Source organism: Ichthyophthirius multifiliis, assembly GCF_000220395.1.
Source record: "Ichthyophthirius multifiliis unplaced genomic scaffold scaff_1120509250962, whole genome shotgun sequence".
Taxonomy (NCBI): Eukaryota; Ciliophora; class Oligohymenophorea; order Hymenostomatida; genus Ichthyophthirius; species Ichthyophthirius multifiliis.
This window is the reverse complement of record NW_004086335.1, coordinates 11,070-36,687: the sequence shown is the minus strand read 5'-3', so window position 1 is coordinate 36,687 and position 25,618 is coordinate 11,070. Positions and strand designations below refer to the sequence as shown.

The window sequence follows — 25,618 nt, the reverse complement described above, 5'->3', positions numbered from 1 at the left end:
TTAATATACTATAAGTAAATATTATATTATTAAAAAAATATTTTTTTATTTTTTAGTTGAATAAATTATTATAATTAATTTTTTGATTAAAAATATTATGAATAATGAAGAAACTTTAAGAGAAAAATTAATTTAATACAATATTCATTGCTTTTTAAATGGAATTATTAGTTTTTTATTATAATCAGAAAATAATCAAATACTTTAATATCATATTTACGGATATATAAGTGAAATATTAAAATCAGGGTATTATACATAAAGAGTTAAGAAAATAATAGATAAAAACTAAAAAATATAAGCCTAATTAATTAACAAACAAAATTATGAAGTAATTATATATTTTTTTTACTATTTTTATTTAAAATAAAGTGGATTAATTTATGGAGAAACTAAATCGATAATTACAAAGAAGAAAATACATTAGATTAATATTATTTGCTAATATAAAAATAGGAGTTTTAAAATTAAAAAATAATGCTACCTATTTAATCATAAATTTCAATTAAATCAGTTCCTTAAAATCAATATTAAGGTTTAGTAAATTTGATTATAATTAAATATATAAATAATTTAAAAGAAATGATTAATATTTTTTCATTTTAGAAATATATATTTTATTTTATTTTCAAAATTATTTAAAATAAAATAAAATTAGATTGTTAAGATTAAGAATTTTAACTAAAAATGGAATTATTATAAAATTAAATAAATAAAATTAAAATATTTTAAGAATAATACTATTCTCATAGTTCATAAAGATAAAGAATACAATAAGAATAGTAGTAAATTATAATTAATAAATTTTATTTTTATTTACAATAATTATATTTATATAAAATTAAAGAGAATGAAAGATTTCGTTTCCGATAATAGTTTAGAAAAAATAAAATACAAAAAATGTTCATAGACAATATTATATTTAAATATTATAAATTTAGTCTTTAAATAAATAAAAAAAAATTAATTAAAAAATAAAAGTCTTATATAAAAAAGCATATATATACAAATCATATTTAATTATATTTTTTATTTTTTTAAAAATAAATATTATAAACGTTCACGAATACTTATGAGGTATATTTAAATTATGGTGATATTTTTTTATTATATATTTAAAAAAGAATAATTAGAAAAACATCTCACAATATATATTCTTATATTCTTCATTCTAATTTTAATGAATAAACTCATCCAATTGGAAAATTTTTTGGATGGTATTATATTTTCATTTTAATATTGAAATTATAATTTTATTTAAGGGTAAATTCAAAGCATTTAGTTTAGAGGAGATTATATGAAACAGAAATTTATAAATTTAATCCAATATAAAACTAAAAAAAACTTGGAATTCCTACAATAGTCATATTTTTTTTAACTTTTAATGTTTGCTTGATTATAAAAATGAAATATATTGTATTATTTATATTTATTATGTGTCATAAAAAAATAAATAATATTAAAAATCATAAGGAAGATCAAAATGTTAGAGAAAGAGGAGCTGTCCCTCTTTAAGAAAAAGGATTCTTTTTATGTATGACTAATTATATAAGATTAGAATTAGCTCATAAGTAAAAAATGATTCTTATTTATTATATCTTATTTATTTGATTAGATTTTTAACTAATATTATGCTCCCTTATTATATTTTAAAAAAAGAATCGCTTTCAAAAGATAATTTAAATGTAACAAAATATAGAGAAAAACTAATGAAGTTGCAATAATATGATTATTATAAAAAAAGAAGAGATAATACATTTGATTATACACTTTTAGGAGAATTTGAACATGTTCCTATTGAATGATATATAAAATATTTTAAAATTATTTTAATAATTATAGCTAATAAAGAAAAAAAAAAAAACAAACAATAAATTGTATACTCATATAATCTATTTTTAATGTTTCATAATTAAATTATTAAATTTGGCTTCTTAATAATATTTTAGCGAATTATAATCATAGAAATTTTTATATTTTAAAAAATAAATAAGTAAATTCACTGGATATATGAATATTTTTTATTTTATACTTTTTCAAATTATCATTAAGTATTAAATTAATAAAAAACTAAACTTACATTTATTAATTTATTTTACATAATAAATACATTTATATAATTGTGTTATTATTAATAAATTAAAAATATCAAACTATTTTAAAAATTAATATTAATCTTAATAAAAATTAATTTTTAATTAAATATATTACTTGCTTATAATCTTCTTTTTTATTTTTTGTCGTTATTTTTTATATTGAGTTTTTTAAAAAAATAATATGGTATACATTTTTAGGCTTTTTTAAAAAAATATATATAAGTTTTTATAATAGTAAAATTTTATCCCAATTCTAATAAATTAATTAAATTTAAAAATTATTTTATAAAAATTAAATTTATTTTAAATAACTAAATACTACTTGTTTTTAATAATTAATAAATAGTAGTATTAAATTTAAATAATTAATAAAAAAAAACATATATTTTAAATTCCTTAATAAATTTTTAAATTTAAATATCAGTTTGTATAATAACAATTAAATAAGATTAATTTATACCAAAGATGAATTTCTAATATAAGACTTAGCTTAAATTTAATAAATAAATATTATTAATATTTATGTAATTAGGGTTTAAATTAATAAATATATTGGGTAAGATATATCAATTAACTTAACTTAGATTTTTCCCAAAAATGTCAATAAAAATAATAGATTGTTAAAATTATGTGGCTGTAATTTAAAATAATTACCTTCTTGGATAAAACTTAATTTATAATAGAGCTAAATCTATATTATAGTATAAAAAAAGCTTTAGAAATTAATTAAATTATAAACTATAATATATTAGTTTTAACAATAACTGAAAAGATAACGGAAGATTCATTCATTGATTTAAAGTACAGTATTACATAAAGCTTTTCTAAATAAATATTGAGATAGGCATTAGAAATAGGATATTCAGATGAAGATTAATATTTTAATCTTATGAAATAATTAAATTTTAAAGATTAAAATTAATTTTAGTTATATAACCTAAAGTATTAAAAAAAGTAAGACTTTTGTTTAAAAATATTAAATATTGTAATTAGATTAGGTTTAAAATATAGTTTTCCTTAAATTTTGATCCAAAAAAGACATCATAAAATTAAAATTATATTTATTCTAGTAATAATAACTAGAAAATTATTTTAAAATTTTAAATTTTAGAATCTCTAAAGGTAATTCTTGGATATTTAATAAAAATTAATTCTTATTTAATCAAAAAGAACTAATACAAAAAATGAAGTATATAATAAGAACTAAGTAGTTTATTGACAAAAAAATATTATAATTGCAAGTTTTACAGATTCTTGTAAATTTCAAATAGAAATATAAGATAATATTAATTATAGTATTTTATAAACAAATTCTTTATGTTCTTTTAAAGAAGTCAATTAAAAAATAATTCGAAAGCTTATTTAACGATGGCTTTGTTTCAATTGAATAATATTTCGAAATTACTTTTGATAGTAATACTTTTGAAGATGCTAGGAAAGCAGAAAATCCATATATAGCAATTATTCAAGAATTAAATTTAATATAATTAATTATATATTTGTTTTTTAAATAATGATAGAAAGTTTATTGGATTATGTATTAATAAATTATTCTTACAAAGTTTTAAAATAATGGATATAAATAACACTTTAAGTGATGAATTTGTTATTCATTTTAAAACTTTTACTCTTTATTCTGTTTTAAAATATTAACTTATATATATTTCACCAATTTATAAATCTATAGGTATTTAGAATTCATATTTATATTATTATTTATTAAAAAAAAAAAAGTTTTGCTTTAAGTTTGTAATTAATATCTATAATAATTAGATCTTTTAATAAATGAATATTATATTGCTTCATAATTATTTAAATTTATAAAGATAATAAAATTAAGGCAATATAAAAAGAAAAACAATATTACTAAAAAATTAAAATATTTAAGTGTTAAAAATAAACTTACAAAGTAAAAACACAACATATGATCAACATTAAAACTAATAATACATATATAGTCTGATTTAAAAAAATAATAATATGTAAACTAATTAAATTCTAATAATTTAAAATAATCATTAAAATTAAGACTATATTAAATTATTTATTAAATAGCAGGCTAGATTATATTAAAGTGATAAATTCAGAAAAAATGATTTTACTGATTTAAGTAAAATATTTAAAGCCTTAAACTACTAGAGTAAATTTTAAAAATAGTAATATGAATATCAAAATATTATAATTTAATATGATAAATAAATAAAATATAAATTGATAAATTTTATAAATGATATTTGTCAATTAAAATAAAGAAAAAATAAATTATAAATTAATGATGATAAAGAATAAATACATATAAATAAGGTTAAATTTTCTAATGTTTAATAAGCATTGTTTCTCATTATTTAATTACTAAAAAATAATTATATACAAATACTTAAATAATTAATTAATAAAACCTATTTAAAAATTTGCAGGATGAAATAAAAAAGGAAAATAAGCAAACAAATAAATTATATTTTAAAGAATAATTAGTATATTAATAAGTATTTATGATTTAGAAGAATATGTAATTTTTGTATATATATAAACTAAAGGGTTTTAGAAAATGAAATTATTTCTAATATTCATAAAATGTGTTAAAAATGAATTATAAAAAAAAAAATGAATTATATCTAAAATTATGAAAATTTATCCAGCAAATATAAAAGAAAATCAAATTAATTAAAGTAAAGTAGCTCATATAATTTTGGATAATAATAATAAAAAAATATTTGAATAGCCTAAAAATAAATTTGTTCTTATTGAAGTAATATAATTATAATATATTTTTTTTTTTTGATTATAAAAGAAAAAATAAATAAAATTAATATATTTTAATTAAAATATAATACTTTTTTATTTAATTATTTTTTATAGTTTTAATTTTTAAAAAAAGATTATTAATAATAAGAAAATGTTTTTAAATAAAATATAATATAATTTAAAAAATAAAAAGATGATCTTAAAAATAAAAAAATTTAAATTTAAATTATTATATATAATAACAATTATTCATTTAATACAAAATCATAAATATATATATAATAATTTTAATTAATAATTAAATAATTGATTTTTTTATATATTTAATTTTTTAATATAATCAATCAAATATATTATAGTTTAATTATATTTTTTTATATATATTATTTTTTTATTTTACTTGCTATTCATTTTTCTAATCACTGCTCAAATTTTCTTATTTCATATTATAGTAATTTTCTTCTGATAACAAACTTTTTGAAGCTAAAGGATTTTAAAATGACTATTAATTTTCTTAAAATTCTAGTTTTTCTTATTAAGTTTCATATTCGTAAATTTGTTATAATATATTTTTCTAAGAATTTCTTTTTTACATTATGTCTATTTCTTAATTATTTAAGCTTTGAAAAGAATTATATCCTTCATAATAACTTTCACATTAATTTGCTCTAAGTACTTAAGTAACATTTTTTTAATATTAATTACTATTATTATTAAGCAATTAATTTTATTAAGAATCTAATTATCTGTGATCTTGAGATTATCTTAAGCCTTAATGTTATTATTATTATTAAATTAGCAATTATTATTATTATTATTATAATTACTATTAAACTTAAAATGGATTGGCTTTTTAATTTTCTTAATCTATATCAATTACTGATCTAAATTAAGAAATAAATATAATTTGGTCATTTTTTACTCTTAAATTTACCATAATATTGTTATCAATTTGCTTGTTATTTACAAATAATTGTATATGTTCTTTTAGTTTACAAGAAAAATTAATAACATAATTAAAAAAATAAGGTGGTATAATTATTTTATTTCTTCCTTATTAATTTTAAATGATTTTATCATAATTGTAAGTTTCAAAAGCTGATTTTTTAACACTTATTATATTTTCATCTTCTTTTGAATTATAGATATTAACATAATCATTATAAAACTTAATAAATATATGTTAATTTTTTTTTAACTCTTTTAGTTTTTTTGTATAAATTTCTTTTATTTCTAAATACTATTTCTTGTCCTCAATAAATTCTTTAAAATATTTGATAAAAAAGTTAGGATTTATACAAGAATTTAGTTCGATTTATTAAGTTATTTAAAGCTTTAGATCCTAATCAAACTAAGTATTTAATATTATTTAGCCGGTTTTATTTTCATAATCAATATTTTTTAAAGACCATATCATGCTTTTTATTTAATGTTTAACTATTTATAGAGCTTTAGAATAATTCGTTATGTTCATCGTAAAAGATACTTATTCTAAGCTTTATAAATTATTTTGTTTAAAAAATTATGGATTAATATGACATATATTTATCATTTTATCAGTATCCAAATTATTTAAATTTTATATATTTTAAAGAAAATACAAACCATGTATTTTGTGCCATATTACTTAAGTGTTTCCGTTGTTTTAACTTATAAATCCTTTTAAAATCGTATTTATTAGGTTTATTTTTTACTTATTTTCAAGAGAAAATAACATTTTTATTATTTAAGTATTTATTTTTTTTAAGTTATAAAATATTTTATAAAGAAAGTATTTATACTAAATTATAAAAATCCTTTTAATATTTCATATATAATACTATTTTTCTTATAATTTCTTATATATATTTTTGAAACTATCTAAAATAAGAGGCTTTTAATTTTTAAAAATAAAAATTAAATAAAATAAAGTATAAAACTATTAAAAAGCTAGCTTTTTATAAAAATAAATATTAATAAAAAAAAATGAAATCTGAAATTAACTAAATTAACAAAATTCCAATAGGTATAGATTTAGGTTCCTAGAAATCAGTAATATCATGCATAAAAAACGGTATATTAGAACTAATAACAAACGAAGCATCATTAAGAGAAACAAAAAATGTAGTCGTATTTGGTAAAAATTAACGTTTAATGAGTGAAAATGGACAAGCTTAAGGAATTAGCAATTTTAAAAATACAATAACGTATTTCACTAGATTATTAGGTTTATCTTCAAAATACGAAGGTTTGAAAGAAGAAACGAAATGGATTTCGTCAAAAGTTATAGTTTAAGAATAAAAAGAAGGAGAAATAATACATGTAATAGAATATAAAGGCGAAAAATTAAATTTAATACCTTAATAAATTACAGCAGCACATTTAGGTAAGCTTAAAAGTATAATAAAGCATAATTTATAATTTGAAAATAATTAAAGTATAGTAATATCTATTCCTCCTTACTATACAGAATAGGAGAAAAAAAGTCTAATAGATGCATGTAAAATAGTCTAAATATAACCTATGTAGCTTTTAAATGAGAATATAGCAACTTGTTTTTCTTATGGTTATTATAAAAAATAAGAATTAAATGAAAAATAAAATAGATTAGTTGCTTTTGTAGATTTCGGACATTCTAAACTATCTTGTTTTATAGCTTCTTTTACAAATAATTAATATAATATTATTTCTTAAATATATGACAGAAATTTGGGAACTAGAAATATAGATTGGACTCTTCTAGAAATCTATAATTAAAGATTTTCATAAAAAAGTGGAGGTCTAAATGTTTTCTCATCTAAAAAAAGTGTCCAAAGATTATTAAATGCAATCGAAAAATAAAGAAAAGTACTTTCAGCTAATTCTGAAGCAGATTGTAGCTGCGAATTTTTAATTGAAGACTACGATTTGAACGAAAATTTAACAAAATCTCAATTTGAAAAAGAAATTCAACATATTTTATTCGATATATAATAAACTTTAAATAAATTAATTAAAGAAACAAGTAAATAATATTATATTTATTTTAGTAAAAATTTTTTAAAAAAAGAAACGAAAATCGGAAAAATAGAAAACGTAGAAATTATTGGAGGAGGAAGTAGAATCCCTTCGGTTTAAGAAATAATAAAAAAAACTTTTGGAGTAAATACACTCAAATAATCTTTAAATTCTTCAGAATGTATTGCTAATGGATGTGCTTTATTTTATCAAAATATATTTCAAAAAACAATTTTTGTATAAGATATTAATAATTATTAAATAAAAGTAAATTGGGAAATTTTAAAGGAAGAAAATTCTTCTGAAATTATTTAGGCTAAAAGTATAATCTTATTTGAAAAAAACGTTCCTTTAAATTCTGTTAATTCAATAAAATTCGCCAAAAAAAACCCTTTCAATGTTTATTTATTCTATTCTAATCCTCCTTAAGGTTTTGATAGTAAAATTTAAGTTTTACAATTTGCTGCAAGTAATCCTTAATATAATGAATATGGTATTAAAGTTAGTTTTAAATTTGATAATAATGGTATAGTAGTATTAGATGAGGCCGTTTTGGTAGAAGATTATATATTTACAGATGAATAAACAAATAAAAAATCTAAGAAGACTTAATATAGTAATTTAAAAATCCTAAATTAAAGTAATTTATTTTAACTTGATTAAAATTAGGTAAGCTAATATGCAGCTTTAGAGAAAAAATTTGAAGAAAATGACATATTTGTTGAAAACTCTTTGATTATCAAAAATTAAGTTGAGTCTTTGATTTATAATACTAGAAATGATATTAATTAAAAGTATAAAGTTTTTATTGAAGAAAATGAAAAAAACAATTTTCTAAATTAATTAGATACATATGAAACTTGGCTTTATTAAGATGAAATTAAGCACAGTATTGAAGATTACTAAAATATTATTTAAAATATATAAAATTTACTTAAAGATGTTACTGATAGATATAATTTATATGCTAATATTAAAAAATCTGTTTAAAAAGTTTTAGATCTAATTAAATAAAATTAGGAAATTGTTATTGTTAATGTATATTTTTTTTATACATATATATATATATATATATATATATATATATATATATATTAAATTAATTTAAATATTAAGGAAAACCAACCTGAGAAAAATGAATTGTAAAATAATATTTTAAAATAAATTGATGAGGTTCATGATTACATTAATATTTTCGAATAATAAGAAGAGTAACAATAATTATAATAAAATCCTTTTATTTGTTTGGAAGAATTGGAGAAATATTATAATCAATTAAATAATGTATTTATATATAAAAATATTTATCTCATAATTATTATTTTAAATATAAATAGATGTTTAATTAGATAAGATAGTAAATTAAAATTTAATGATTAATAATTAATTTTTATTAATAAATTAAAACATTTTAAATAATTTATTAAATTTTTATTATAGAAAATGTTTCAATTTTTAATTTTAAAATTTGCATATCCTTTTATATTATTAATTATAATTATATTTATTATTATATGACAAAAACAATAAAAAATAAAAATAATTTTGTTTTATAACAATGAAAAAAAAAATATCAAATTTAATTATATTTTAAGTTTAAAATAATAAAAAATAATTCATCATAGTAATAAAAAATATAATTACTATTAAATATATTATTTTATATATATTTTATTTAGTATTATATTTAAAAGTAGAAAAAATAAATAATCATAGAATCAAATATGGATATGAACAATATTATTTAAGAATAAAATAGCCTAACTTTAAATTTAGTTACAATAAACAAAGGAAATGAACTTCAATAATTAATAAATGAATTTAAACGTCTTTCATCTCTTAATTTAGATTATGGAAAAGGTTCATAAGTTTCAGATTTAATAATAGATATGAAAATAATATAATAGAGAATAGAATCTTTCATCGAAGAATATAAAAAATTAGGAGTAAATGATTAAAGTAATAAGAAACAAGCTTACTTAGAGTAACTCTACTAAGAAATAAGTTATAAAATTGATTAACTATAAAAAAATTATCATGACAAAATAACCGAAAATGATAACTTAGAAGATTTATAAGAATATACAAAAAAACTTTAAATAAAAAAAAATTCGATTTAAGAAAATGAGCCTCTTAATTAACGTTCTTTTTTTGTTAAAGAAGAAAGACTTTTCTAATCTGAAGATAGACAAGTAGAATTTAAAAACTACAGATACCCTTTTTCTAAAGAATGTAAGCATATTATATTAAAAACAATTGTCAGTATGTTAAATACATAAGGAGGTACTATATTAATTGGAGTAAGAGACTAAGATTTAAGTGTAGTTGGTATTAATCTGAATAGCAAATAAAAAGATGAAATAATTCTATAAATTGTGTAAATGATGGATGTTATTTATCCCTAAGTTAATGAAGAAGTTAATATTGAATTCATTCCTATTAAATTTAAATGGGTATTTTTTATATAATAAAATTTATATTTTTTATTTTTTTATAAATAAAAAAAAGGGAAAATGGGCTTCAAAAACTTGGGTTTGTAGAATTTCTGTTTCTTAAGGATAATTAGATCGATTTTATATTATAGATGATGGTAAATCTATGGAGTCTTATATTAGGTTTTTATATTTTTTAAAAAATAAATTTTTTATATTTTTAAAAATAAGATTTTAGGCATGCTGCAAAAGCCTAAAAACAAAAGAAATATTAAATCATATTTATGAAAGGGCTAAAAATCCAAGAGAAAAATAAAATCAAATAGTTTACGTCAAAGCTGATAGTGAAGGTATTAAAAATTGTGAACTAGAACAAGATAGTATTGATTATTTAAATGAAAGTGATATATAAATACTAAATGATAATAGAATTGTATTTACAGATATTTAAGAATAAAAATATTAATGTTTATCAGAATATTTGCATTAAATGTTATAATAAAATGATGATTTGGAATATTAAATGATTAACTAAAGGAGGCATATATTAATATAATTTAATAATTAATAATAATTTTAAAAATCAGTATCATTAATTAATTTAAATAGCGATGAGAGAATAAATAACTTAAGAAAAAATTTTAATTTAAGAAAGTATTTTTGGGCGAACTTGTAAAAAGTATAGAAGTTGAAAGTTAAAATACCCTTATTATTGACCATATAGATATTAATAAAAGAGATTTTTTTTAAGCCTGGTTAAATAAATGGTTATAACAAAATAATATTAAAAATATTATCATGAATTTTAAACTCTATTTTGCTATTTATTCTAAAGATATTTAATTACTTGTAGATTATATTACGAAAAATAAATAAGAAATTTAAAATTAATTCGGATTTCATAATAAAGCATTTTTTGGTTTTTGCAATAATTATATTCTTATAACTAATGTTTCTAATATTGTTGATTTGAAAAAAAATTAAATCATATATTAAAGTATATTTCTTATAAAGCTTTAGTAGAATAAAATGGTTGTAATATTTAAGTTAAATGCAAAGATTTCTATGATTTATTAATTGCGTTTGAAAGAATCAAGCTTTCATATATGGAAGGATAATTTAAAAGTTTTGATAGTGACAATAAGATTAGAATTTATTTTGGATTTTAGAAATATATTGAATGAATGAAAATTATTTTATTTTTTACTTAAAAAAATGAAAATGTTTTATATAGCTTTATATATTATTATATATTTAATTTATTAATAATTTTTATAGTCAAACAAAAATTATTTAGGTTTATTTTTCATTATTTTAAATATATTTTTTATATAATTTAATATATAAATATACGTTATTAAAATATATAAATTACAATTTTAATTATATATATATATTTATACAGAAATATAATAATATATATATTTATCTCTTATATATTTCACCTATATATTGTAAAGAAAATAAAATTAAGAGAAAACATACATTTTTAATATTTTTTCTTTTAAATTAATAGTATTAATTGTGATTATAAAAATTAAATTTTTAAATAAAATAATTAAGAAACATTATCATTAAAAGTAAACGAAAAGCAAAAATCCAGTAATAAACATAGCTAATCAATTCTAAAAATAATATTAATAAATTAGGAACAGAATTTTAGACTAATTAATAAAACAATAACTTCGAAAAATTACTTTTGAATTTCATATAATAATGCAATTTTCAATTCTTAAGATTTATAAAAAACATTAATTGACTAAAAAAAGAATTGAGAAGACGATTCTCGATTTTTAACTAAAGAGTTTCAATATAAAATAAAAATATAAAATCGTATTTATTAAGGAGATAACTTACTAATAAACAAATTAATTTATGTAAAATTTTTTAGTATGAAAATAGTAAAATTAGTAGAAAAAGCAAAATATGAACTATATATTTTTAATATATTATAAGAACTCAAGGAAGTATAAAAGCATAAAGCTCTTTTTCTTAATAAATAATGAATGATACTGTTTTCCTAAAGAGATTATTAGTATGAATACTGAAATAGATAAAAAATTAAATTGAATTTTTTAGGAGAAGAAATAACAATATTTTGAAAAAAATCGAAATATATTTATTTTTAGAGAAAAAATAATTTTTTTGCATTTACATAGTTAATAATGATTTTTAAAAAAGAATATATACTTTATTTTATTATTTATGTAAATATCATTTTATTCAATTCTTTTTATTTATAGAATAAAAACGTTATACTCTATATTTCAAATAGAATTATCTTAATCATTAATTAGTTTTTACATTTAATTTTAACTTATATTTTAAATTTTATGACTTAATTTAAAAAAAAATATATATTTTTTTTTTATAAAATTTTATTATTTTAACTATTATTAATTACTTAAATTTGAAATCAAATTTATAATTAAGTATAAGCTTTTCTAGTAAATATACAGAGAAAATTTATATTTTAGCTTAAGTATAGTTTAAATTCTTATAAATCTTTGAGATTAATTTATAATACTTTTTCGATTTTTTACAAAAGTATATCAGTAAAATTTTTATTTGAACTTTTTATAATATTTTGTTGTTAATAAAATAAATATAATTTATGTTATTATATTACTCTATTTGTATATCCAAAGATACCAGATTTTTTAAATTAGAGATACTTTCAAAGAAATATATTAAGCCATAATTAGTAAAAAGATAGCTATTTCTTTTAAATATATTAAAATATTTTTTTTATAAATTATAAGATTAATTGTTTTTTTGAGTTTACTGAAATAATAATGATAATTTTTTTAACTATTCTAAGTTTTAAATTTATTATGATATACTTATTAATCCATCATCATTAAAATTTTTGCTAAAACTATTTTTTTTAAATTAATTTTTATTAATATTAATTTTAGTTAACTTTAAGTTTAAAAAAAAACTTCTAATTTCTTTAAATTGTGCAATAATAATGAAATTGAAAATAGCGAATTATTTGCAAAATCAACACATCCCCTTTTTTTTGTTAAAAAAAAAGATAAATTTATATTTATAATTATTAATAAATTATATTACATAAAATTTAATTATAAGTCTATTAATTTGTCTAAAAATTTTAAATTTTAGCAAAAGTTTGTAAACCCATTTTCAGTTATTGTATGGTTATAACTTAACAAAAATAATAATATTAATATTTTATTTATTTATTTTACTTTAAATTTAAAATTAACTATTTTAAAATGTGATGCTATTTTAATGATTCACCTAATGATTTCAACGAAACATCAGAGAATTTGTAATTAAAACTTTTAAATTAAAATTTATATAAAATATTAATAAATAATATAATATTTTATTTCAATTAAAAAAACTTAATATTTAGGTTTATGCTTATTAAAGTATTTTATTATTTTAATGATTCCGCTAAAACCACAAATAGATTATCTGAAAATTCTCTATTAGTACATTCTAAACTAAAGTGGGTATAAAAATCTTTTTTTTAATAAAAATGTTTTGCAATTTAAAGCATGTCATTTTCTTAATTTGTATAATTTCTTTATTTTTATTTTTTTTTAAAAAAAATTATATTTTTTATTAATATACTTACATATTAATATAAATTACAAATATTTAAATAATTCTTTTTTATGAATTAAACTTAAATCTTAATCTTATATTTCTTAAATTGATTATTCAAAAATTTATTCTTTTTTAATAATAAATAACAATAAAATATAATATGTTATTATGTAAAAGTCTACATTATAAAAGTAAAGTATTAGCATCACAAGATAGTAGATTAGGAATAGGCATTATTAAAGATTTTAAATTTATTAAAATGTTATGTATATAATATTCGCAGTTTTTACGTAAAAAAGGATTTGTATCAATCATTTATTTTATTAATTTAAATATAAAACCTTGAGTTTTTATTTTTAGTTTTGAAGGAATTTCATTAGTCTTGCATATTTTGTCATAGAGTTTTTGCATTTTATATTTATTTTGTTGATCTTCTTAGAAAGCATTAAAGCATAATTATTTTACATTATCTAGTTTCATAAGTAAAAATCCTAATTAAAAGATATCACTCTATATTAATTATTATAAATTTTATAAAACTTTAATTATATTATTACTTGAATACTATAAGGATGTCCTTTCATTATTTCAGGTGCAACAAACATTGGTGTTCCAAACTTATTTTAATATATAAATATTAATAATATTAATTTTTTTTTATACATTTGATTTATTAAATGGATTTAATAAATTAGGAAGACAATAATCAGCTTTTTTTAAATTTTTTTGGTTTTTTCTTATAATAAATATTAAATTACCTAATTTTATTTTACCATCTTTAATTAAAACATTTGATGCTTTTAAATTTCTATAAATTATATTTTTTTTGTGAAGAAAATTTAATCCATCTAAAATGTTTATTAAAATTTCAGTTATTTATTATTCGGAAATTTAAATTAAATTTTACATAATATTATCAAGGTTATCTTTATTTTTTTAAAAAAAATTAATTAAATAATGAAGTTTTTACTTTAGCATAATTCCATAAAAATAAATAAGAAACATGAATTATCATTATCTATAAAATTTTCTTTAAATATTTATACTAGATTATTATTTTTTATATTATTTAATTATTCAGTTTATTTTCTTAATTCTTACAACACTTTCTTTTTTGAATGATGAAATACAATTACTTTAATTGCTTCTTCTTATAATTATTTAATATTGTATGATTTAAAAACTAAACTAAATTTCGATTGACCGATTAATTGTATATCTTCATATTCAATCATATCCTTTAAGATTTTGTTTATTTTAATTTATATTTCTTCTGTGAAAATTTCTTTATTTTCTATTTTACTTTGGTTGAAAAGCATATTTTGTTAATAAAAAAATGAAACTATAATAATTATATTAATATATATTTATTATTATTTATATTTTGAATTAAATTATATAGTAAATATTTAATTACTTTTATAAATAAATGATAATTAAATATTTTTATATTTAAAAACATTAAATATGCTTTTTGTTTCATAAAGAATTATTTAGATTACGTATTTTTTTAGATTGTAATTTCAAAAAAAAAAAATTATATATTATTTTATATTAAATTGTTATCTATTTGCATTATTATAAATATATTATTATATGTTTTAATTTTTATATTGTTATATATAAGTTTAATATATTTACTTTTTTAATTATTTAATTTATGCTTATTATTAAATAGTTAATAAGTACTATAAATAATATTTTTAAAATACATTTATTATTAATAGTTATTAAAAAATTATTTATTATAAACTTAATTTTGATAAAAATTAACATAATAAAATCTTATAATTAAAAAATAAATATGTAAAATTTTAAAAATAAATACATTTTAATAAATAATATTATTAAAAATGTAATTTATAAAATATAAATTAGATAATTTAATATTATAGTTATAATATATAAAATTAGTATAAATACTATATTCATAAAAAAAAAAAATTCAATCCGAATCATCAATTTATTTCCATAACCTAATAAATTTATCTTAAGATCCACAAGCAAAAACATTAGAATCGTTTTAAATTTAAGAAATGCAATTAATTTACTACAATCCACTATCGATTTCAGCCACGTCTTTAAACTTTTAATTAGAAAATTCGCCCAAAACTCTTATTTTTCCATTCCTATACCCTACATAATTAAGTGTATAATCTTAGTTATTCTCTAGGCAAATTATTTGTTCATTAGAATAAATAGTATGAATAAGACTTCCCGTATTTTGATTCCAAAATTTAATATTTCTATCTTTAGAAGCCGAAACAATATTTTAATTAAGAATAGAAAGAGAAGTTACAATATCATAATGTGGAGGTTCTAAACTTGTGGAAAATTCAGGAGAAAAAAAGTTAGGATTTTCAGGAATTCTATGTACATAATGATCCCTACTTCCATAATAAAGTATATTTTTGGAAGAAAGAAGTGCAAAAATATCTTGGTTTTTTCTTTTTCTTCAATAATTTATTATTTTCTCATATCCCATAATACTAATGCCCCTTAAATATTACTTCCTTTTCCTGCAGTATATAATGTTTGATTTTTAAAAAAAATTTATTTAATTTCATCATTTGGGCCTTTTAAAGTTGCTATTTTAGATGAATTTCTTACATCCCATATATTCGTATATTTATCTGCTGATGTAATAACCCAATTTTCTTAAGGAAAAACTGCCAATCCTTTGACAAAATTGGATGCTTGAGGAATTTCCGTTATACATTTAGACGTTGGAATATCCCAAAATTTAAGGCTTTTAGCGGATGTGGAAAAAAGGATGTTTTAGTAATTTTTTAAGGCAAATATTTAGGCTTAATGACCCTCAAATTTACATACAATATCATATTTTTTAGAATAAAAAGAATTATTATTTGCATTATTATTTGTTACTTCTGAAAAACAAAATTCAGGTTCTTCCTTTTTTTCAGATGAAGAAGTATTTAAATTTAGGTCTTATTAATGTGAGAATTTGAAGATTTCTTAATTTGTGATTTTATCTAGAATTTAGATTTATTTTTAAAAAGAAAGTGTTTATTCAGAATAGTTATTATTAAGTAAATTTTCTTTCCTTTTATCTTTATAAGAAGTCAGATTAGGTAAAGAAATGTTATTAGTAATATTATTTAAAGGATTTTTTTCATCTATTCCTATATATTTATCTTTACAGAATGTTTTTTTGATGTCAATACATTTAGTTTATAGAGTTTCATTCTTTTTTTTGAGAATCTTTTCTCGAATTTCTGATTATTTTAGCTTTCTTTATAAATCAGAAATCGTTTTTTAATACATTTTTATAATATCTTATATATTATTTGGTTTTTTCTTTATTTTTTTTAAAGATGCATTTTCTTCATCTTCTTTTCTTTTTTTAAATTTTAATTGTTGAATTTATTTATTTTTTCCGAAAAAAAAATTTTCGCCTTCTTCTTATTCTTCTTCCATTTCTTCAAATTCTTCAGTTATTTCGGTTTCTTCGTTTATTTCTTGCATATTTTTCTGTATTAAATTCTCTAATTCTTTTATTTATTCGATATATTTCTCCTTTTCTTATAATTCAGCTTATAAAGCCTAATTCTTTTCTAAAATTTTTACCATTTTAATACAAGTTTCATAATATGTTTCTAAACTTAATTTTAAAAATAACTTAAATATTTATATTTCGTTAAAACGTTGATCATCAAAAATATTTTCTAATATTTTTTCTAATGTAAGATAATTCTAAGATCTTGTTTAAATATTTTTCTATTATTAAATTTCATATTTTTCTTCCAGAGATTCTATATAAAGCTTAATACTTGCTAATTCTGCTGTATTATAAGGATTTTATACTTTAATTTATATAAATTTGGCTTATTCTTCTTCTATTTAGGCCTAAGTTTGTAAAAGTTATTATTCTTCTTTACAAATTTAAATACTAATTTCAGCTGAAGAACTAATTTTTCCAAAAATGGAAGGCATAATTGACTCAAATTATATATTTTATGAAGTTTTAAGTGAAACTTTTTTATTAATTTTAGAAATAATTTACTGAGTTTTTGAAAGTTTTTAAATTTATTATTGATTTTTTGCCAGTTTAAATTTCGCAATTTTCGCTTAATTTTAAAGTTTAAAAATTTCTGTCTAAAATTAAGTATTTTTTCTTTTTTCTTTAATTAAATCTTAAATTTTTTACTGTTTAAATTTTTAAAATTCATCATTAGTTTTTTTCATTTCCTTACAATAATAAATTTTTAAATCTTTCAATTTTTGTATTTAATTAGCCAATTCTTTTATTTTATTTTCTTAATTTTTACATTACATTTACAATTTTGATTATTCTTTTAATTTTTATTTATTTTTTTATATTTCTTATTAAAGTTCTTACATTTTTCCTTTTGCAAATTCACTTTTATCAGGCATTCTTTCCTCATTTTCCATTTAGTTTATTTTCTAAAATGATTTCTCTTTCATTTTTTATAGTAATTTTTCTTAATTAACAAGTTATTCTTTATGAAGAATACGCATTTCTTCATTTCGAGCTTTTATTTATTGATTTATAGTCTTTTTAGTGTTTTCAAATTCTTCCATTTTTTTTTAAATCAAAGCATAATTGGGATCATTTTCAATCTCTTTAAAATCTTCTTCATTTAAAATTTCAGCTTCATCTTCTTCTTCATCTTCTTATTATAATTCTGATTGTTATGTTTTTTCTTAATACTGTTCTTTTAATTATAGTAATTATTTTTTAAGAATTTTTATTTATCTGTCTTTTTCTAAATGCATTTTTTCTTATTAAATACACATATTAGTAAGATTTTCGTATTCTTTCATTAATTAATTATACGCCTAATTTACACTATTCAATTCTATTTACAAGCTCTAACATTTTTAAATAGTTTCTAATTAAAAACTTTAATTTTCGTTTGAAATTTAATCCTCTTCCTCTTATTTTTAAAAAGCATTCAATATTTATTAACACAAACTTTAATTATGTTTATAATTATTATTAACAATAAGAAGAGCTTGACTTTTTTAAAGTAATAACTAATCTTTTTCTTAAATAACTTTCAAAAAGTCCAAATCATTGATTACTCCAAAATTTTATTCTTCCATCATTTTCCTAAGCTTAAATATTTCATTTTAACTCTCCATCAATTATTCTTTTAATAAATTCATTTAGATTGTATTAGCATCAAAATTAATAACTGGTTTATTTCTAATTTACCTAGCCCTGCAAGCATATTTTATTGTATTCAAGCTTTCTTCTACATTACTTTCTGCTGGACTTACACAAGCTATCATTAAAGTATTACTATTTCCTCCTAAACTATCCTAAAGGATTCTCGTCAATTTTGAATCACGATACGGCACATGAATTTTTTGTCCTTTTTTTTATTCAGTTAGTGCAAAAATAACTTGCCCTAAACACAAAAGTCCCATATTAATATTGATCCCTTCCTTTAGGGTACATCCGGATGCTCCTGTTTTTTTAATTCGTTCACTTCCAGCCAAATCAACAAAATGAAATTTACTTGTAAGAACACTTTCGTCCATTTTTTACTAAGTTAAATAAAGCGTAAATATTGCATGAGAACGAGAACTTGTTTCATTCATTAAAGTTGCCGAAGTAGAACGATTCAATGCTCCTTTTTGGAGAATTTATAGAGCATTTTCTATTGAAAAAGAAGATTGTTCTGTTATTCCTGTCAGAGATATTGACTTTCCGTCATTTAGTTCTCGAATTTGGATATTTGAAGACTTCGATTTATCCAAAAGGTCTATAATAATTTCATTGTGGATTTCTATGTATGATATACTTAGAGTCTTTTTTATTGGTTGTTGATATTCTGTCTCTTCATCATGACTTTAAAGATTATTTATATATTTATATATGTCTTCTAATGCTCGAGGTATTATGCCTTTTGTTTCTTCTTCCAGATTTGCTTATGTTCCCATTGTATATGTTTTACCTGACCCTGTTTAACCATAAGCTAGTATTGCAGCATTTTGGCCTTAATAAAATTTATCTAATAATTATTTTATTGATTATTCGAATATATCTTTTTAGGATCTTTTCGGTGTCGAATGCAAGGTCAAATTCAAACTCTTTTTCTTTGTTTATTTTTACAGTATTTGTTTCAGTTATTTGTATTATTGGATTTTAATTTACATTTATTTCGTATTCTTCCTTTTATGTAAATGGACGTAGTCGAATGGCTACTTATACTGCTTGATGATTTGATTATTTCTCGGATTATTTTTCTATCTGCATTTTATGTTTTATTTTTGGATTTTTTACTCTAGCTTTTATACTTTTAAGTTGTTTTAAAAATGATTTGGTTTGTTTTAAAGCTCTAAATTTTATATTAATAAATATATTTTATATTTTTTTTATTTATTTTTTTAGAATTTTTATTTGTGTATTTTTTATTTATTTATTTATTTCAAATTTCAATTTTTATATTTTGTTTTTGGTACTAAAAATTTTTTTTTTTAAATCAAAATTACAAAATTATAAATTTTCGTAATTTTGCTAACATTTTAATATTTATAATAAAATAATATAGCGTCTTATATTTTTTTTATAAAACACATATATTTATTGTTATAAAATTAATGTAAAAGTATCTTTCATTTATCAACTAATTCTCTATATCCCTTCCAGTCGTAAGGAGATTCAAATTAAAATTTACTCATATATGTAATCAAAGTTTAAATAGGACCATCTAATTAAATATTTTCCTCTATTTATAGATAATCAACACATTTTTATTGCTAATTATTAATGTTTCTAAAAAATAACTCCTTTTTAATTTTAAAAAATATAACAAAAATGTATATTTATAATATTATTAAATTAAAAACCTAAGCTATTTAAAATTTAATTTATGCATCTTTCCAATATCCTTCTAAATATGAAACTAAACCTTAATGAAAAACAGAAAAGAATTCCTTTATTAATATTTTTTTTTTTCTTTAAATACATATTTTAAATTTTACTTAGTTATAATTTTATCTCATAATAATTAAATCATTATCTATATCAAATAGTTTATTAATTACAATTTAATTTTTTATAATCTTATAATATCTTATGTCTTTTTTTTTTCTTTAGATAAATCTTAAAACCTTCTTATTTTCGTATTTATTAATCTCAACGATTATATTATCTTTAACCTTTTCAATTTAAATCATGTTACTATTCATATCACAAGTATATAAATCCATAGGTTATTAAGAACCTTTAACAGTAACTCTATCTATATGCCTTAAATATTTTTAAGTTTTATTAGATAAAAGTCTATAAACAGCACCACTTAATAATAAACTAACTCCGTATTATTTAGTTGCACATTCCAATCTGCTTGCCAGATTTACGTTTGGACTTAAATAACTTGCATCTATTTTAAATTACGAACCAATAGATCCCTTTTTTAAATACTTTTATTATAATTAATAATTTTTTTTACTTCTATTCCCCAACCAACATGTAATCCGAAACCCAATTTTAATTTAAAATCAGGAATATATTATTTAATAGATTCCAGGTGTTATTTCTTAAAAATAAATATAAATATTTTGAAATAATAATAAATTTTACAAATAATTTAGTCTAGCTTAATTTATAAACATTAGCTTGAGTTTTAAGAAAAGCCACAACTGACAAATCTGTAAAATTAGAGCAGTTTTAAAGTTTTTCAACAAAAATTTAATCATCCACAAGAGAAAGGATTTTATCTTTTTCAGCAAACTTCCATATAATCAGAAAGCAATCACCGAGATTTTTATTTACAATTCCATGATAAGAATCACAGGCAATATGAATAATCTCTGCAATTTAATTTGTAAATAACATAACAGATTCTTATAAAATATTTGTAACATCAATAAAGTTTCGGATAGAAACAAAACCGAAAATTGCCATTATTTTTTTACCAGGTATCATTGGATTAATATTTCCATCATTGCTCATATTTTAAGCTATTATTTAAGAACCAGCTTCCCCAAATCCTAAGGCTAATAAACCTCCTATTTTAATAATTGTGGTTTCTAATATAGTCGTTTCATATTGTTTTTTCCTTAAAAGTATCTCAAGCTCTTTTTTGTTTAATGTTTTTTTGTATTCCTCTTCTGCTACTGCCTCATCTTCTGATATTCGAGCTGCTTCTAGAGGATTTTCACTTATCATTTTTATTTTCACTAGCATTCTTACTATTGGATCTACAACTATTTCATTTGAATCTTTATTAAAAAAAATCGAAGAAACTACTAAAATTAAAATAAGAACAAGAGTTCTATTATATATTATTATTTTTCTTAATTATAAATAATATATATATATATATATTAATACCTAGAAATAGATAAAATTGCATTTAATTCTGCATCTTTTCTTACAGAATATATAAGATTATAGCTTTCTAATTAATTATTTTCTAAGTTTGTTTCATATATAATTTATTCACTTTCTCTTAATTTTTATAACTATAAACTATCTTTATAAATAATTTCATTTATTTTCAAAAATATAACTTCATATCGAATATCTTATCTATTTATATGATCATTTATATAATTTTAAATCGTCCAATTAATTATTTAAACATTTTATTACTCTCTCATCAATTATAAAAAATCTAATCCAGTTTTTAAAGAAGTTATATTTTATTCTGAATATGTTTCAGTTGAAAACAAAGGAATAGATACAATTATACTAAATATTAAAATAATTACTCTCTTTGTAGTTATATCAGTTAATACACTTCCAATTTTAGTTTCCACAGGCTAGTTTTAATTCTAACTTTTCAAAAGTTTTTCAGTTTCTTAATTGTTTTCTTATTATTAATCTTCTTCAATAACAAATTCATTTGTCAGAAATCTGAATCTTAATTTATTATTAAAAAAAAAGAGGAAAAAAAAAAAATTGTTTAAAATAATAAAAAAAAAATATACTTTATTTAAAATACTATTCATCTTCTTCTGTTTAAAACATAGGTTATTTATAGTTCGTATTTTTTTGAATAATTATCGAAATTTATTAAGGGTTGCTCAAGCCTGATTCTCTTTATTTGATTTGTCGGCTTTATTTAAATTATATAAAAACATTAATTTTATGTTTACTTTGTGGATAATAAAGGTGTTGGTATATTACAAAGCAAATTATTATTATTATAAGCAGATTAAGAGCCTAAATTGAAATTCCGTTTGGAAGGTTTGATAACTGAAATACCTCCGTAATTCAAAAATAATGTGTTCTCGAATTAATTAAACTCTTCAATTATATTTACTTTTAAGTTATGTTTAGTTATTTTTGAATTATATGAATATTATGAATATTATTATGAACATTAAAAATTCTTATTATCTGGAATACTTTTATTATTTTCGACTTATTAACTTTCTTCGCTAGTGTCAATTTTTATAAGGTTATTTATTCTTTAATTTATAACTTCAAACGCATGATTATATAACTTTCCAAGCCTTATTAAACGGACTAATTTTAAAAATCTTATTAATCTAGTTGCCCTAGTTGTTACACGAGAAATTCTTCCGGCCCTATTTTTTAAATTACTTTTATAAAAGAATTTATTTTATAAAAAAAACTTTAAAATTCCTAATGATGTTTAATTAAAATCAAACTGAATTATTTATAATGAAAGCCAAGGAATATCAAGTATTAAAGTAAATGTAGATAAAAAATCCATAAAAAAGCTAAATGAAAAAGTATAATTTTATTTTAAAAAGAGTAATAAGATAAATTCAATTAAAAATAATCCAAAAGAAACAAAAAGAATTAAGTAAATTATATGATCTTCTTCCTATAATTTATTATATATTATTAGTTATATTATAATTACAATTTTTTAATATGTTTTCTTATTTATTGTTATTTTTTATATATTATTTATTCTTATATTTTATTTATTTATTGTATATATATAAAATTGAAAATATTTGTATTTATTTATTATTTTTTAATATTTTATTTTATATACTTTATTAAATGATATTATTCTTATGTCATCTGCAAATAAAGCAACAAATGTATTAATAGTCATAATAAATTCTACAAAGTTATTTTCTACAAGCTTTACTGCTTCGTTCTTTTATTTTTAATAAATGGTTTAAATAATTATAAATAAATTATACTCTTAATTACAAAATACGATTAAATATGATATACTAACATTTGTTATTTTTAACTTATTCTTTTATATTTTTAACAAAGTTATTTTCTTTTTTAAATTTAATATTTTAATCTCCATTAATTGATTTTATTTAATATTTTTTCATTTCTTCCATAATATTTTAATTTTTTTATAGTTTATCTTAGATTTTTAAAACATTTTGTTTGCTTAATGAATTATTTTCTTTTAAAAATAATAATATGAATATTTGATTATTTTTTTAAAAAATATGTATTTAACTTTCTAACTAAACTGTTTCTTTTTTTTTTTAATTTTATTATCTGTTAAAATTTCCATTTTTAGAAAATTTCATTTAATCAAGATTTAAATATTATATAGAAAAAGATATATAATTATAAAAAAAAAAAAATTATAATAAAAGATTATTTTTTTTATAATGTTCTTCAAATTAAATTGTATAAAATTTTTAAATAGAATTTAATTGTGATTTATTTTATTTATGTAATTAGTTTTTTTTTTTTTTTCATTTTGAAAAAAAAAATTGTTTAATATTTTTTATTTCTTAATTAATTATCTTTGTATATATATTTTATGAAAAATTAAGAAAAAAATATTTTTTATTAAATAATTTAATATTTTTATAATATATATTATTATTTCTTTTTTTTTCATTTAAATTTGAATTCTTTTTCAAAATATATATTAGTTTAATTTGATAAACACATCTATAAGTTTCATTAGAACTAAATACAATAATAATATTATTCAAAATGGAAAATAAAAAACAAAAAGTCAATATTTAAATTAATTTATAGAGATTTAAATTTATATTTATTTATATAATTTTATATGATTGTCCGAAAACGAAACATTCATGCTTTTTATCATATTTTTATATTTTATAAGTTTATAACTAATTTATATATTATTTTTAATTATAAAAATAACATTATAATTGTAATAATATTTTAATATACATAAACTAATAAAAATATAATATTTTTTTCTTCTTCCTTAAATTTTAAGAAGAAAAATTTTTCTTATTATTTCACAATCAGCGATTTCTCCATTATTTTACTCCTTTTTTAAGATATCCTTACTTTTATAGTCCTCTTTCAAAATTTAATAACATAAGTTTGACTTCTAATTAATTAAATTTCTTATTTTAAACTGTTATATTATTTTTATTTATTAGTAAAAGTAATAAATTAAAATAATTATAGCTCTAAATAAAATAAATTATTTAAAAGTTTAATTTCATTTTTATAAGAATCTTATTTTATTGTATAAAATAAATTATAATATATTATTTGTCTTTAATTTTTATATTTTTTATAGTTGCAAATCTACAGAATTTAAATTGTGTTTTATAAAATAATAATTATTTTTTTACTTATAAAAGTAGTAAAAAAATAACATTATTATACAATTCAATAAACTATTCTTATCTAGATAATATATATTTAACAATAAATATTTTAAACATATAATAAAAATAAATATGTCGAATATATATTTTTCTTATTTTATATCTTTATTAAATACTTATTCTTACAACTACATTACTATATATTTTTGTTATTAAACATAAATTGATTTTAAAATACAAAATAGATATTTATTAAATAGATATTTATTGTTTAATGATTATAAAATAATATAAATA

General features: G+C 17.3%; 3 protein-coding genes across 3 annotated transcripts, besides 13 other annotated features; 1 reads left to right on the top strand and 2 right to left on the bottom strand. All coding sequences in view use genetic code 6, as the record gives it.

Moving 5' to 3' along the window:
* Window positions 1-4,677: 4,677 nt before the first annotated feature.
* Window positions 4,678-4,717: a microsatellite.
* A 180-nt stretch (window positions 4,718-4,897) lies between these two features.
* Window positions 4,898-4,942: a microsatellite.
* Window positions 4,943-5,551: 609 nt separating this feature from the next.
* Window positions 5,552-5,585: a microsatellite.
* A 1,221-nt stretch (window positions 5,586-6,806) lies between these two features.
* IMG5_120220 (hypothetical protein) lies at window positions 6,807-11,433 on the top strand (the record flags this gene model as incomplete). Its single annotated transcript, XM_004032498.1, has 12 exons — window positions 6,807-7,142; window positions 7,259-7,320; window positions 7,526-7,824; window positions 7,870-8,013; window positions 8,086-8,433; window positions 8,665-8,855; window positions 8,934-8,959; window positions 9,155-9,174; window positions 9,978-10,270; window positions 10,326-10,420; window positions 10,541-10,682; window positions 11,248-11,433. The coding sequence occupies 12 exons, from the start codon at window positions 6,807-6,809 to the stop codon at window positions 11,431-11,433; spliced, it is 2,142 nt and encodes a 713-aa protein (XP_004032546.1).
* Window positions 8,868-8,912: a microsatellite.
* Window positions 9,298-9,332: a microsatellite.
* A 116-nt stretch (window positions 11,434-11,549) lies between the features above and the next one.
* Window positions 11,550-11,595: a microsatellite.
* A 1,534-nt stretch (window positions 11,596-13,129) lies between these two features.
* Window positions 13,130-13,165: a microsatellite.
* Window positions 13,166-15,307: 2,142 nt separating this feature from the next.
* On the bottom strand, window positions 15,308-19,975 carry IMG5_120210 (kif4a protein, putative; the record flags this gene model as incomplete). The annotated part of the gene is made up of 2 exons (XM_004032497.1): window positions 15,308-17,403; window positions 17,620-19,975. The coding sequence occupies 2 exons, from the start codon at window positions 19,973-19,975 to the stop codon at window positions 15,308-15,310; spliced, it is 4,452 nt and encodes a 1,483-aa protein (XP_004032545.1).
* Window positions 18,092-18,177: a microsatellite.
* Window positions 18,137-18,177: a microsatellite.
* A 445-nt stretch (window positions 19,976-20,420) lies between the features above and the next one.
* On the bottom strand, window positions 20,421-22,799 carry IMG5_120200 (hypothetical protein). Its single transcript, XM_004032496.1, has 6 exons — window positions 22,771-22,799; window positions 22,158-22,688; window positions 21,405-22,098; window positions 21,274-21,360; window positions 20,669-21,232; window positions 20,421-20,608 (listed from the first exon to the last, which is right to left on the bottom strand). Exons 1-6 carry the CDS (start codon window positions 22,794-22,796, stop codon window positions 20,435-20,437), a joined length of 2,076 nt encoding a protein of 691 aa, XP_004032544.1. The 5' UTR covers window positions 22,797-22,799; the 3' UTR covers window positions 20,421-20,434.
* Window positions 22,800-23,680: 881 nt separating this feature from the next.
* Window positions 23,681-23,730: a microsatellite.
* Window positions 23,698-23,730: a microsatellite.
* A 1,674-nt stretch (window positions 23,731-25,404) lies between these two features.
* Window positions 25,405-25,444: a microsatellite.
* A 116-nt stretch (window positions 25,445-25,560) lies between these two features.
* Window positions 25,561-25,590: a microsatellite.
* Between the last annotated feature and the right edge of the window lie 28 nt (window positions 25,591-25,618).